Here is a 15,770-nt window from a genome sequence, read left to right on the forward strand (position 1 = left end):
TGTGCAGATGGTGCTGGGGGTGAGGGGGGGCACTGGGGGCCACACAGTGGCAAATACTACTGTCATCATCTTCATTCTCAATACTGACACTGTTATTATCATGATTATGAGCTTGTGACTCGGCACAACACTGCCATACAGCCGCTTTCTCAGGCGTCCATAAGCGCAACCCTCTGGGGACTGGACCCAACTTCCAGCTGGAGCGTGTGGTCAGCGCAGTCCTCCCAGCTCCATATCTTTAATCCCCCAAGAAAACCGAGGCCTATTCTGTGGTTAAGCCCCTGCAGACCAATAGATGGCTGTGCCGGCAGACAAGCCTCCAGTAGGGGGCGCCATGGGGAGCAGGGCTCTTCTGGTCAGCGATTAACCCCTGCTTCCCCCTTTGGAAGGTGTATCATTACCCATGGACAGACTCAGCAGCTTCTGCACTCTGGAGCTGACTCCCACGATCCTGTAGAGGCCTTGTTCCTCAATGCCTGCAGCGAGGAGCATGTCATGTGAGGGACAGCATGGCAGGACAGGAGAGAGAGCCCAGTATACGTGCTTCACACCCACAGCCGGAGCTGCAGAATACCTCAAAGGTTCTGATTTAATACGCCTGTGGCAGGACAGACTTCAGAATTCAATCACATCCAAATGTATTTTTACAGTAACTAATACAAGAGTTAAAACTGCTATGCATGAATGCTACAGGCTGTAAACAGTCAAGGAACCTGGATGTGTGACAGCGGCAGGCAGGGCGCGGTTGGTGTGACAGGGACATGGTCGGGGGACAGGGAGACTCACCTCTGGTCTCCACGGCGTGGATGAACTTCCTGATGACATTAAAGCCAACACTGTCCAGCTGCGCAACTGAAAAAGTGAGAGCTGAGTCATGCACTGATTATGGACGGACAGCAGGACAGAGAGACAGTAACATGAAGCACTGGGTCTCTGAGGGAGACCAGCAGCTGGCCAGGAGGGCGGCGGCCCCAGGAACCTGAACTGGGCCAGTCACACTTCCGCTCTTAGGCAGAGATTCCCAGGAAAGACTAATTCTGATGCGAGACCGGAGCCAGGAACTCGAGAGCCGTGTAAAGTGACACGATGACCAGCGATCGCTTTCCGTTTCCCCACCGGTCCTGGGGATTGGCAGAGCGGTAATGATACGCAGGAAACCGTCTACCCTGGGACGTCGAGCGCACCTCCCTCCATCGCGGCGGCAGTGCTTACCGCCTTCGCTCTGGCTGTCCTTGTTCAGGTTATACACCTGTCAATCAAAGCAGACACACATGTGATCGGCCTGATCGTGAGCAGGACATCCCACCCAGGACCCCGCATGCATACACCCAGCAGCCCGGCCTGGGGGCTGGTGAGCCAGCGCAGAGGATCTGACGCGGAGGCCCGTATCCTCAGGGCGGCAGCTTACCGGCTCCCTCCCGTCCATGGCCTCCATCCAGAGACGGCGATCCTCCTCCGACAGGGCCTGCATCGTCACCACGCCGCTCCTGTCATCGACGAGAACCATCAGAGCCGTGCATGTCGCCATGGTTACCACCTGAGAGCGCCAAACACGGCCCTGAAAAAACCAGGGGGGCAGTTTATAGACCACCGAGCCCCCCCCCCCTCCTACGGCAGCATCTATGACGCACGCCCCCCCCATAGGCTGCTGTCAGCACTGCAGGCACAGAGACGTGATCGCCGGCACGTAGGACTGGCCACGCGGTACCACAGCAGCAGCAGGAGTCACTAGGCCCACCGCTATCGGTATCCCGCGGCAACCGGGGGAGGTGGTGGGCAGATTCTGATAACCGAACCCAGCTCATATACACAGGTGGCTCCGTCTCCAGCGCCAGGAATCCACCAAGCGGAACCGCGCGGTCCGGCCCAGTGCCCCCAACTCGGCACCGAGCCGTTCAAGTTCTGCCATCGCGACGCCACATCCCCCACCTGCCTGCCGAACGACCTTCACCACAAAAATGCAGGTTTGCCAGGCCGCCGACAGGGGGCGCCACTGCTTCTCTGGGCTTTGCCTCACTGTGGTGAGGAGATCTCACAAGGAGAAAGGAGAAGACAAAGTACTGTGCAGGAAGGGACACTAGGGAGGAGAATGAGCAGATGCTACGGAGGGGTGACAGTGTCACGTTTGGGCCAAAACAGAGAGGACACATCATTAGCCATCTGGTTCCTTTCCACCTGCAATTAGGATTCCATCAAAGATAAAGGTACCTATCTGACTTATTAAGTCCCGATAAAGACCCATAACGGCCTTTGGATATCAGCCGATACCGAGTACTGAACCGATACCAGCGTTTCATAAGCTGTTTGTCTCAGTGTGGAAGAGACTGGGATCATTCCTTTATGTGCAAGGCAACATCATGCTTGACTGTAATGGTCATTTGGTTGTGAATAAATAATTTATCCAAATAAAAAGGCACTTTTTCACCAATGTTATCAAAAATCCGTAACCTTTCACAAAACATTGAGTGTCAAATTATTGGCAACTAAAATGAACTGTCATTATTTCCATCCACTAATCGGGTGTTCAAAGCTGGCTACAGGTTATGTAAGTGGAAGGCAGACGCCCATTAGCAGATACTTTTCTTGGGTCAGGGGTACACCAGAGGTATTTTCAGCATGTGCATCACCCCCCCCCCCCCCCCTCCCAAATCTGTGCCGGTTCCTCTTGCATAGGATCCATGCAAGTAGCCAGCTGCTTTGCCATATTTTAATACACTTGGCAGTAAATATTAATTTATTAATAATTATTGTGTTTCCATCTGGTACAAACGTCAGTAGATACCGCCTTACCTACAAATCGCTGCAGCATATACTATGTGGCTTGGGGATGCATTAAACCCGCCAGTATCACAGTAACCACACATTCAGGCTACGAGGCTACAGCGTCACTACACAGTGATCTACACAGACGCGGAAACCAGCCCGGATGCAATTGTACTTCAAGATTTTCACTTTTACGAGCCAAAGAATTTATTAGCAGAAATACTATGTATGCTTGGGGCAGTGTGACGGTAACGGCAAACGGTATTTCCTTGCAGACAAACTGTATGTATATAGGGGTGTTTTATTAAATACCTCCAAACCGCTGACATTTTAGCGCTCTCCAAGCTGTTAGCGTTCCTTCTGGCAAAATGTCCCCATCTATCAGACCGAGGACGTAAAGATACAGTAACAAAAAACTGAATAGACTGGCCCCATTGTCACGATACTCGATGCCAATACCTCAGTTTGTATTGAACTAATACCAGTATGGGATCTGTGTAAAAGCCACGGTTCATTCACACTGGCCTGAGGGCGTTCAGCCCCCTCGCTGTCAGGCGGACTCGAAGGCCCCATCTGCTGGCCACTGCAGACGGCATGTCTGCTCACCGGTCCATTGCCTCCACGTCAAAACAGAACCTCTTCTCAATGGAGTCAGTCTTCCTCCGAGTGCAGGACTTCAGTGTAAAGGACTCTTCTTCGCCCTGAAGAGAAGACAGGAAAACAGTTTGGTATCCCGAGAAGTCAGCTGTGCACTTTTAACACGTACTCCAGAATTCCACTGAGAGGGGTGGCACCGTATTCCTGCTGCAACGCAGTTTTGCTCCATCCACTGCATGTCCGCAGCCCCTAGCAGAAGCCTTCTGGAAGCAGAGAGTCCTGCTGACTCGCTAATTTTTCAGTCCTTCTTTTTCCTTGCATTTTTGCTGTTCTACCATGGGCAAGCCATCTACATAGCTATTTTTTTTGGCCGTTTTTAATTGCTTATTGCTGTTATTTTCTGCTTTATTCTATACTCTACAGACAACGTTAATTCAGTAAAGTTCAATTATGAATAACATGGATCAAAGACGGTTTCTTTAATTCTTAAAAGTACATTCATCCAACAAAAGTACCTTCATCATAATTATTTCTTGTCTACATTTCACAAACAGCGCCTGTTAGCAGAAAAACACTAGCATTCATCCTCCTACTTCATGTTGAACAACCTCTGGCCAGCTTGCTGGGGAACCTCATGAATATTCATGAGGAAAGAACTATCTGATTGGTTGAACGGCTGTCAGAAGCGACATCTGGCGAAATAGACTCGCCACTTTAGAGAAAGTGGAAGTGAAGCAGATCAGCTCCAGCCGCCGTGCCGCAGCCGGAATGTGGCGCGACCGGCTTACTGGGGAATTCTGGGGTCACAAGGAGAGCGGGGGGGGGCTGTCCCAGAGCAGGTGAGTCCCCAGCTAAGGCCCCCGACACACACAACAGCGGCACAGACAAGGAAAAGGAGGCAGACACAGGAAGAGGACCATCCCAGTAAGGGTGCGGTGTGCTTGCGCCTGTCTGTGTGGGTGCGTGTGTCAGTGTATATGAGGGTGTGTGTATGAAGGTGTGTGTGTAGGTGTGTGTCCTGACACCGCTTGTCAGGCAAACCACGGGCTTCCAGGGACAGAGGGGTATCATCTCTGATCAGGGCAGGTCGCCACGCAAGAGGAGCTCTGCTATTTTCCCTTATTTAAAGGGCAGTAACATTTCACTGAATTTCATTTTAAATTTACCATTAAGTGAACATTTAAGAGAACCTGACACAATGGTTCAGAGACCAAGAGCGACCCCTATCAGGCAGGGATGTGTTCCCCTGCAGGCCATGTCAGGAACTGCGTGGGGGCAGCGTCCCCCCGCCTAACAGTAAAGGAGAGGCTTTGAGGACCCAGGCCCAGCTGGGGCTCAGAGTTGCTCGCGCCGGAGGCGGGCGCTGCTCACCACTTTGCCGCCGGACTTCTGGTCGAACATCACCATGGTGAATCGTTTGGATTCGCGGTGGTAGCTACAGTAGTACTTGGCCCACGTGGACACGAAGGAACCTGAGGGCACAGAACAGAACCGGACCCGGAATGAGGAGCATAATTCAGAGCAAAACAGCCCCCGGGAAGAGATGGAGAGGGTAGCAGGAAACGAGTTACAGGATCATGTCTGTGACATGACATTCCCTGCGCTTACATCATCAGGGGTTACCCTGGAGTAGCCTGTACCTCACCTGCCTTGAGCTACAATTTTGGGCTGAGCAGATCAATGTCATGTCATGTGACTCCTGACCCCAGGTCACTCACGTTTCTCCAGGATGAAGAGGTAGCCCTGCATGGTGTGCGGACTGACGCTCTTGTGCTCGTGGGGATTCTCCTTCATCTTCCTCATCAGGCCCTCCACCTCGGACCGCGTGCCCTCAAACCTGTTCCTCGTCTGCGCCCCACAGGAAGAGACTCCGTAAAAACGCAGCTCCGTGTGCCGCTGTGCACGGTACTGAAATCAGCCAATCGCAGGACAGGAGTTACTGTACTCGCTCGGCGCGCTTACATTTTGGATACTGATGGTGAGGTCAGTCTTGAAGTCGTTGAAGTCCTTCGCCAGCTCATACCCGTGATGGTAATAGGTGAACAGACCTTGCAAAAAAGCCAGCAGCTGTAACAAAATTACAAGAGGGCATGGGGATGAAAGAAGGCCACTGATTGGCTGGAGATCCTGATGAGAGACCAGCGGAGGAGAGGGACCCTACCGGCTCCACAAACTCAAACATCTTGCGCTCCTGCACCTCCTGGACCTTGAAGACGTACTCCAGGGAGACCTCGTAGAAGTGCTGCCTCACGTGGTCCACCTGACTGTCGGCCTGCGGGGACGCCACGGAAGTGAGGCTGGAGTACCGGCGCCCACACGGGATCCCCGCCCTCTGACGGTGACGGCCATGCTCACCTCCAGCAGCTGGGCCTCTTTCTTCCGAGCCGACAGGTTCAGGTGTTTCTCCATCACGCCACAGTACTTCTCAGTCTCCTTCTCATACTTCTTTTTGGCCTCCTGAACAGGGGAAAGAGCATCAGTAGGAACGCAAGCGTGCGGACACACACACACACTCACGCACACACACACACACACACACACACTGGGCGAGTAGGCTCACACTACTATCCACGGGTCATCCATCTCAGCTGCGTATGTGTGTGTGTGTGTGTGTGTGTGTGTGTGAGAGAGAGAGAGAGATTCTGGAGTCAGTTGAACTGACCAGGGTCACTTCCCAAGTCTGCCACCAGGTGGCAGTGTAACACAGTGCCCTCCTGCATTGGGAGGCCCTTCAAAGTCCTGTGGGCAAAATGGATACTCAGGCTTTTATTATGCTGCAGTCCATTAGCCTTAATGAGCAGCTGGCTGAATGACAGCAGCACACAGCAGGTGAGGACTGTGTCCCAAATAAAGATGGCGGATGATACCACTGCTTAGTGTCGGTACTGTTTAGGAGGAAAAGATTCATAGTGGATTATTTAAAAAACATTGTTATTCATACAATTTAAAACACAGTTTCTCAACTCGTGGGTCGCGGGACCATTTTTTATTGGGTTACAGTGTATGTGGGTTTTTCTCTAGTTTTTCTCTTTTCGTGATTTTTTCTCAGTCCACGAATGCGCTCTTCTTCTCTTACTTCGCTATTTACTGTAACAGCACTATTTTGGGAAATAAATTGGGTTAAAATTCTTACAAATTTTGTTGGGGATTTAATGAAGTAAGTAAAAATGTGGATCCTTTAGCTAAAACGTTGCTTCCCAACCCGGTTCTCAGACCCGCAGACGGTCCACGTTTTTGCTGCCTCCCAGCCGCCTGCCACACTGCTCACTGCCACCAGGTTATACCAGTTCAAAGCCTGCAGTTTTCAGGCCTGCAGGACCATGTAGTGTCATCGAGGCCCCCAGGCACCTCTAACATCATCACCCTGGGCTCCACAGGAGCAGCAGCTCCCCCCCCCCACCCTCTCCTAAACAGCCACGCCTGAGGGGAGGGGATTCACCTTGGCGGCGCTGATCTGCTCCTTCCGGAAGCGTTCCAGGGGCGTAATCAGCACGTCACTGGCATTTTCGATCTACAGGGATGCAGAAAGACACCATCAGACCGAGACTGAATACACGCTGTGGGTGACCGCCACCCTTCCCGCCCGCGCTCCCGCCATCCAGCCCCGCCCTCATGCCCTTCAGACCCGCCCTCACGCCCGCCATCCAGCCCCGCCCTCATGCCCTTCAGACCCGCCCTCACGCCCGCCATCCAGCCCCGCCCTCACGCCCTTCAGACCCGCCCTCACGCCCGCCATCCAGCCCCGCCCTCACGCCCTTCAGACCCGCCCTCACGCCCTTCAGACCCGCCCTCATGCCCTTCAGACCCGCCCTCACGCCCGCCATCCAGCCCCGCCCTCACGCCCTTCAGACCCGCCCTCACGCCCGCCATCCAGCCCCGCCCTCACGCCCTTCAGACCCGCCCTCACGCCCTTCAGACCCGCCCTCATGCCCTTCAGACCCGCCCTCACGCCCTTCAGACCCGCCCTCACGCCCACCATCCAGCCCCCCCGCGTGCCCGCGATCCAGCCCCGCCTTCATGCTCTTCAGACCCGCCCCCACGCCCGCCATCCAGCCCCGCCCACGCACCCGCCATCCAGCCCACTGTAATGCCCACGCTCACCATTCTCGCCCGCTCATCCTCCAGGCTCTTCAGGACCCCGGCAAACTCCTGCAGGGACCTTGCTGTGGGGAGTCAGAGAGACGGACCAGTCAGGGAGGCATTTGCTGCGGAACCAGGCCAAAGGACACCAACCACCCCCCCCCCCCCCGAACACCCCTTCAAGAGCTCAGCCTCACCGATGCAGATCTCGTCATCTGTGACAGCATCGCCAATGCACTGGAACTTGAAGTCGTTGAGTGACTCTGCAAACTTGCGGTTGGCCGTGGACAGATCTGCAGAGGGGGAGGCAGCAAAGTGTTCATCAGGACGTTCCCAAATCAGACCAACACCCAGAAGCACTACTCTAATCATAAACAGCCCCTCTGTGCTCAGACACTAACAGAACGTGCCGTAGTCAGTACGTAGTCATGTGAACTCAGTACAGGTTGAACACTGAGTAGTCTAGGCATCAATACAACACATTAATGTGCAGGCATCTGTTCAGACCCCTGAAACTATTGGAATTCATGCTCTGTTAAACCTATTCAAGTTCCATCGAACATTAACAGATGAGAACACAGGAAGTGGGGGCTTATTTGTGACAAGCCTTCCTGCCGAAATGTGCTGAGCTAAATTAAGTCAGAATCTAAAGAGCAGCTGTAACCCCAGCTGGTGAGCAAGAGGACAGTAACGGGGCTGTGGGGAGCGGCAGGCGGTAACGAGGTGGCATAGAGCAGCAGGGAGCAGAAGGAACAGCAGGTGGTAACGGGGCAGTGGGGAGCGGCAGGCGGTAACGGGGCTGTGGGGAGCGGCAGGCAGTAACGAGGTGGCATAGAGCAGCAGGGAGCAGAAGGAACAGCAGGCGGTAACGGAGCAGTGATGAGCAGCAGGAAGCAGCAGGTGGTAACGGGGCAGTGAGGAGCGGCAGGCAGTCTGTGTGAGGGGGCTAGGTGCTTGCATAGAAATGTGGCAAAAGAAAGTGCAGTTGGTGTGGTTTTATGTGTCAGGACATAAAATAATAATAATAATCTGGTTCTTACCAGGTTCTAAAATTATTTAAATCTAACTTCAGATGTAAAACAGCACAACAGATTCCACTGTGTAATTATTTATTTAACAAAAATGAAACCAAAATGGAGAAGCCGTGTGTGAAAAGCTAAATACACCCAATAGCTTGTAGAACCAACTTCAGCAGCAATAACTTAATCGTCGATAATGGGCAGGGCTCCAAACTGCGACCAAAATACTCGCATATGCGACCTTCTATTGAGAGTGTGTGATTTTATATTTGCACCCGGGATTATGTGCATATGCGCGCACTGACGATAAAACGAGCTGTGTAACGAGGTGTTAAAAAAGAAACTTACTACAGGTGATTAAAAAAAACAAAATAAGAAATAAATGCAGGCTGCTGGAGAGGGAGAGTCAAAACTGACGATGAGTCTTGGGTTACTAAAACTAATGTTCATATTAAAATAATTTGCAAGAACACTCATTTTACCCGCTGATATTCGCGTATTTCACATTCCCGGTTTCGGTCATTTGCAAGTTGTAAACTGGGGATCACGCAGCCAATATATAAATGACCAAAGGTGTTCTATGTCGTGAAAAAGCAAATCAGGCTTGCTACATAGCGTTTCAGACGTCGGCTTTACACGTCGATGATACTGCGATGGGCTGGCCCCCCATCCTGGGTTGTTCCCTGCCTCGTGCTCATTGCTTCCGGGATAGGCTCCGGACCCCCTGCGACCCAGTAGGATAAGCGGTTTGGAAAATGCATGAATGGATAACAATGCAGCCCGATGTCTCTCCGCAGTTTAGCGCAAGGAGAATAGATGAGGTCACGCTGCAAGGGGCGCCGATCCGGTGCCCGAACGCCAGCCAAGTTACGACAGCTGCGTTAGACGATGTGCGTCAGCATTGAGGCACTACAAAATTGTTTATATTTGGTTGGAAAATTGTCTCATGTTATGCATTTTATTTGAATACATTTCAATCTAAATAAGTAACAAGCTAAGCAAATCCGAAAAAGAAAATAAATTTTAAAAAAAAGACGGGGGAAAAAAAATCTTGCAGTTCATTGTACTGTAATGGTATTTGTTAGTCTGGTGTAACAGTTTAACATACCAACTCATACGTTTAATGTACCCATTAGTAATGCCTTGTGAACACTGAAAATGAACTGATGGGGTCCAGATAAAGTCTCATTAGTGTATTGGTCTGGCTATGGCAGGTTAGGTCATTGTTATTTTCAGTGGTATAAATACTGTCTTCAGTACTCGTATCAGGACTCAGTATCGGCAAGTATACAAAGAAAAAGTCTCGGTGAAACCCTAGTTTTCTGTTTGATATTATCACTCTCACATCCCTGTGGAGGAATTTTGGCCCACTCTTCTTTGTAGCGCCGTTCGTTCACGCACAGCTTCCATGAGGTAACAGCACCGCACTTCAGTGAGATTGAGGTCCCGGCTTTGACTGGACCATTAAAACACACCTTGGTCCTGTTCTTTTTCCCCCACTCTGCTGCATATTTGCTGGTGTGCTCGGGATCATGGTCCTGTTGCATGACCATCTTTCAGCCCAGTGGAGTGGTGGCTCTGAGGCTAGCGATCTGTATCAACAACTAGAAGGTTGTGGGTTCAAATCCTATGCGTGCCAGGAGTGATCCTACCCCACTGGGCCCTTCAGCAAGACCTTTAAGGAGATCCTCCAACTCACTTGGGTTTTGCTGCTTCAGCCACTGGAAAAACTTCACACTGATCCATTTGGACTAGTGTGGTGCTGAGGTATCACCTGCCGCATGGCTGTGCTCAGGTTCTCATCCCTGAGTATATACTGGTATACAGAACAATTCATGGTCGACTCCATAACTGTAAGGTGTCCAGGTCCTGTGGCTGCAAAACAAGCCCAGATCATCGCCCTCCCCCACTGCACCTGACAGTGTGAGGTGTTCATGCCAATATGCAGCTTTTGCAAAATGTGGTGCTGTGGATTATAGCCAAACATCTCTACTTTGGTCTTGTCTGTCCAAAGCACATTGTTCCCAGAAATATAGTGGGATCCCATTTTGCAGACCTAAACCGTGCTGCCGTGATCGTAGAGAGTAGAGGCTTTCTCCTGGAAACCCTTCAAAACAAATTATACTTGTTCAGTCTTCTTCTAATTCTTCTAAGCACTGTCATGAACTTTAACACTTAACATGCTAACTAAGGGCTGTAGAGTCTGGGGTTCTTTACAGTTTCTCTGAGCTCTGCACGGTCTGACCTGCATTTGCTGGGTCATCGAATGCTGGGAAGATTGGCAACTGCCTTGAATGTTTTCCACTTGTGAATAATCTTTCTCACTGTGGAATGATTGACTTTAAATTGTTTGGAAACGGCCTTATAACCCATCCCAGATCGATTGGCAGCAGCGTTTGCTTCTCTAAGATCACTGCTGACGTCCGTCTTCCCTACCATTGTGTTAACACACACTTGAATGTCCCAGACCAGCAAACTGCCAAACCCTCTGCATTTAGAGCGGTGGTCCCACTTGCTGATAAGTTTATCACATGCATTTCATTAGCAGCCCCTAGCAGCTGCTTACCCTCTTAATTCCTATGGAAGCAGTACATTTTCCACACGTCCCATTTGACTTAATTTTTGTAAAATAAATGTGTTGTATTTACCTAATTTCAAGACCTGCTCAGTAGCTGATAATGTTTTTATTATTTCCTGATCCATAAAACCATTTCATTGTAAGCTGTACTTTTTATTCACATGACTGTACAGACACAGACACACACAGTCATACTGGGACAGAAAAGGTTCTTCCCCAAACTGGTCCCACAGAGTTGGAAGCATAGAATTCTCCAAAATGTCTTGGCATGCTGCAACATTGTGTTCATTTCACAACCCCTGAAACCCCCATACCATTATCCCACCCCCCCCCCACCAACCACCAAACTTTACAGCTGGCAAAATGCAGTCAGGCAGGTAACGTTCTCCTGGCATCCGTCAAACCCAGACTTATTCATCAGACTGCCAGTCAGAGAAGTGTGATTCATCATTCTACAGAACACGTTTCCACTGCTCCAGAGCCCAGTGGCGGTGTGCTTTACACCACTGTGTCCAACACTGGGCATTGCGCTTGGTGATGTGAGGCTTGCATGCAGCTGCTTGGCCATGGAAGCCCATTGCATGAAGCTCCCGGCACACGGGTTTTCTGCTGGAGTTATTAGCAGAGGAAGTCTGGAACTCTGCAGTTATCCAGTCAACGGAGTGTTGGCGACTTTTATGCACGACGCACCTCCGCACTCGGCGACCTGGAGACCCAGGCGACCCAGGTGACCCTGGAGAACCAAGTGACCCTGGAGAACCAAGTGACCCTGGAGAACCAGGTGACCCTTTACATGATCTGCCACTTTGTGGCTGAGTTTCTGTTTCCTAAACGCTTCTACTTTACAGTAATTCTACTTACAGCTGACCGTGGAATATCTAGCAGGGAAGAAATTTCACGAGCCGACTTACTACAAAGGTGGCATCCTCTGACAGTCCCACACTGGAAGTCACTGAGCTCTTCAGAATGGCCCTTTCTTTCACAAATGTTTGCCTGCATGGTCAGGTGCCTGATTTTTATATGCCTGTCGAAACGGGTCTGAATGAAACACCTGATTTCAGCAATTAAGAGGTGTGTCCCAGTACTTTTGTTCATACAGTACATGTGTATTTATATATACACACACACATGTATTTATGCACACACACACACACCATGATGGATAAGGCCCTGGGCCCTGGGTGCAAGGGCACCAGCAGGTCTGAACGCCCCCAGCCAAAGGCCCTGTGTATATCCAGGAGATTATGGCCTGAAGCAGGTGACGTGCCATCGGAGGCGCAGTCTCACGGGGGCGGGGGAGGCACGTTCTCCTTCAAGGTCACCCTCACCCTGTAGGCACGGCGGGCACCGAGATAAAACAACAGTGCCCTCTTTGTGCCGCAGACGCCGGCAGCAGGAGGAGGAGCATGGTCCGATCGATCGGCACCAGTACCGTGCCCTCTTTTGCCTATCAGATTTCTGAAGCAGCCCCCAACCAGATCCAATCAGCACACCAAAGAAATATCACATTGTCCAATCACGTGCCTGGACGGCCGCCTTCCAGCTGGGCTATGTTACCAGTAACACTGCACCTAGTTATTCCCTCTGCAGGACAGAGAGAGACTAAGGACCCAGGCAGGGACTGTGCCTCGCATTGTTTACCCCCGCAGGAGGGGGAGGGGGCGGGGAATCTAGACCCAGCAAAGCAAAGCCAGGGAGGGGGTGATGGAGTGACACGTTTTCAGGTGGAGTAACAGGTGAACCTCCACACAGCCCCCAGCCAGAATGCCCATGAGCTCAGGCTCGCCACAGCTCCGCATCCCGCAGAATGGCAGCTGCACCGGTCTTTCCGTGTGCGAGCGAGCGTGAGAGCGTGTTAGGCTCTGTGTGTGCGCTTCCTGAGTCTGTGCTGCCATTGTTATCTTGCTGCTGGACTCCTGTGTGCATACAGAGGAAGATTAACAGTGACTGCAGCTAAAAATAAGCAACGCCTTGAATCACCTCCCTGCCCCCCACACTCCACTGGCATCCGACTTCCTAAGGTCCCTGTGCTGACAATAGGGGTCTCGATCCCATCACCATTTCTGGTGGGGGCAGCCACTAAGCCCCACCCACACTCCTCCCTGCTGAGCCCCCAGGACAGTGATGAAGCCGAATGGAAGCGAGCCCCAGAAGGGTGGCACAGAAGACCGGAGCATGGGGCACGTGGCTGATGGGATGCAGGGAGCAGGATGACAAAGGAGGGAGTGATAAGCCGTGGTGTGAGCGTGTGCATCCTCACGCAGATTAAATTACGGTTCCGGTTCCCGCCCGCGCACGCCTAACACGGACACAGATGCAAGACGTCCGGTCTGGCCAACGTACCGGCAGATGCCAAAGCAAGTACCTCCTTTGCCAGCCGATCGAACCACCGGTCAGGGATTCCCCATCGGGGGATTTGCCCTTGAAGGGACAGGCCAAAAATATCACAAACTCCATGAATCAGATCTAATCATCTGCGCCGGCCGCGTGATGGTAGCACACTGTGCCGGAGGGCCAACGCTCCCCTCAGCCGCGTCCGGCCCAAACAGCACAGGGTCTATGGAAAGCTGCTGTGCAGGGATCTCCACGGAGCACCGCAAGTTGCTGTCCAGGTGGGCCTGGTACCGGGCCAAGCCACGAGCTCCACAATACTCAGCCACTGGGTGGGCGGGCACGCAAGCACGCGCACACACACACACACACACACACCTACATACACCCACACACATACGCATACCCAGATCCACGTACATGCACACAAGTGCTATTCTCCTAGCATCCCCCAGGTTGGCATAGGGGGCGATGCTGAGCTGCTATCGTCGGGCTTGTCCACCTGGGGGCGCCTGTCTGGACTGAGGTCAAGGAGCCACTAACGTGGACAGAAGCAGCAAAGCTCAGGCTGCCCATGATGGAGGATTCAGGCAACACGTGGAGGTTGTGGGCTTCCGCATCTCAGGCTCCATCCATCTGTCCATCCATCTATCCATCCTCCAAATGCTCAGCCAGCAGAGAGCCACAGGATGCAGCTGACGGTCTGTGGCACCAAGCTACAGATGTTCTAGGAGTCTGTGGTGTCCAGCATCTTTTTAGGACCATCATGGATGGGAGCTTAAGTATGAAGGCAGTGGATGCCAAGAGTCATCAAGCTGGTCAGGAAAACTGGGTCTCTGCCTGGGGGAGGAGCTGGACACTATTGGGGGTAGGGTGGTTGGGTTTCTGTTGATCGTGGACAATTCTGTGCACCCACATCACTGTGTTGCAGTTAGCTTAAAAAAAAGCACATTTAATCACACACACTCTGCTGAGCACCTCAGGAACTCATGCCTTCCAACAGCGATCAGAGTGTAGAACCAGTAAATCGACCAGGGAACAATAGAATACTCCCCATTTCCACGGATAGCTGCCCATCTATCTGCGCACTCTGCAGCTACAAACAATTTCCTAGTGGAATCACTGAGACACCCCCCCCAGGAGAGTCATGCTGGGGACAGGAAATGACATGGCGGGAGGGATGAGAGGGGAGGGGAGTCGCCAGAGATTGGCGGTTAACCTCAGTAGGCGCCAAGGGGACCGAGGGGTCTTGGAGTGCCCCCATCTCGGAAGCACGAGTTTTCTGGCTGGGTGCATCACACACCAGAGCAAAGGAGGAGTCAGTAGCTGAGTCTGTCATCCCTCAGGGGCAGAGACGCTGCGTTTCAACCTCAGACTATTTCAGGAACGGCCAAGAACACTGCCAGCGCTAACCTCCAACAGGGGCCCTTAGCCACAATTAGCATGAGTGCGGTGGAAAATATCATTTCATTTCACAAATGCACATTGGGAGGAAACACTGACTTGCATGTGGGTGGGCGGGGAGAGGTGCGGGGGGCAGGCTGGGACAGTGAGAGCGCGGAAACGCAGTGCCGCATTGGGGGCCACGAGCGAACGTGGGCCGCGCTGGCAGTGGTGGGCACAGCCAACTGAAAAGGCAACCGCTACCTCCATAGTTTAATTCCATAACACCATACCTATAAACCACTAAAAAATTTTGCGGAAGCTGACGATAACCGTTAACTTCTATTATATGAATTTAGCTTTGGTTTGGTTTTTGGCTCTGAAACATACCTAGATAGCTCAAATTTTAATGTGCTTAACACACAAGTCCCAGCTGTTGGACTAGAGTGATTAAAAGTTTTAATTTAATTTAAAATTTTTTAAGATTTACACAATTGGGTATCAATGGATTCTGTAGAGTGTTCGGAATAAATCTGTATTGAAATGGTCTTTCTGTGCTATTCTGTTTATGAGATGTTTATATGCATTCATGGTTTTTGTCGGAAGATAGCCATTCCGCAACTAGCTCATGCTAGCTGGATTTAAACTGGGGTACCTGAAATCTGACAAATTATGCAACAAAGCAAGAAATGCAGCTGCGTGATACAGGCCCTCTTCTCCTCTTAGTGCAGGGAACCTGTTTAAATGGACTTCATCTTCACTCACTTCCATTTTGCCCAGACTACCTTAAATATGACAAGTCATCAGCCAATCACGTCTTGCATTTACATGTAGACAGCCAGCAGCATGGCAGACAGACTGCTGCAGACCTGCTCACAACAGTCAGGAAAAAATATGCATAATTTTAGGATTTACAAACATTTCTGACCACTGAATTTCATTCACGGTGAAAAAATGTTTTTAGCTTCTGCTAAATTTGGCTGTGCTAACTGCAAATCTGCTAACTGTTCCGCAAATGG

General features: G+C 51.4%; 1 protein-coding gene across 2 annotated transcripts in view; it reads right to left on the reverse strand.

Annotated features, from left to right (window-relative positions):
• LOC125750019 (rho GTPase-activating protein 26-like) overlaps positions 1 to 15,770 on the reverse strand; it is a 45,627-nt gene that overhangs the window by 16,441 nt on the left and 13,416 nt on the right. For both annotated transcript variants that reach the window (XM_049027246.1, XM_049027245.1), the window contains 13 exons: positions 7,638 to 7,733; positions 7,462 to 7,523; positions 6,800 to 6,871; positions 5,716 to 5,817; positions 5,522 to 5,632; positions 5,323 to 5,427; positions 5,079 to 5,208; positions 4,732 to 4,832; positions 3,370 to 3,464; positions 1,409 to 1,487; positions 1,213 to 1,249; positions 787 to 852; positions 402 to 476 (listed from right to left, as the gene is read on the reverse strand). In XM_049027246.1, the coding sequence (XP_048883203.1) occupies positions 402 to 476; positions 787 to 852; positions 1,213 to 1,249; positions 1,409 to 1,487; positions 3,370 to 3,464; positions 4,732 to 4,832; positions 5,079 to 5,208; positions 5,323 to 5,427; positions 5,522 to 5,632; positions 5,716 to 5,817; positions 6,800 to 6,871; positions 7,462 to 7,523; positions 7,638 to 7,733 (1,131 nt within the window). The remainder of the gene's footprint in view (positions 1 to 401; positions 477 to 786; positions 853 to 1,212; positions 1,250 to 1,408; positions 1,488 to 3,369; positions 3,465 to 4,731; positions 4,833 to 5,078; positions 5,209 to 5,322; positions 5,428 to 5,521; positions 5,633 to 5,715; positions 5,818 to 6,799; positions 6,872 to 7,461; positions 7,524 to 7,637; positions 7,734 to 15,770) is intronic.

Source organism: Brienomyrus brachyistius, chromosome 10 (assembly GCF_023856365.1).
Source record: "Brienomyrus brachyistius isolate T26 chromosome 10, BBRACH_0.4, whole genome shotgun sequence".
NCBI lineage: Eukaryota > Metazoa > Chordata > Actinopteri > Osteoglossiformes > Mormyridae > Brienomyrus > Brienomyrus brachyistius.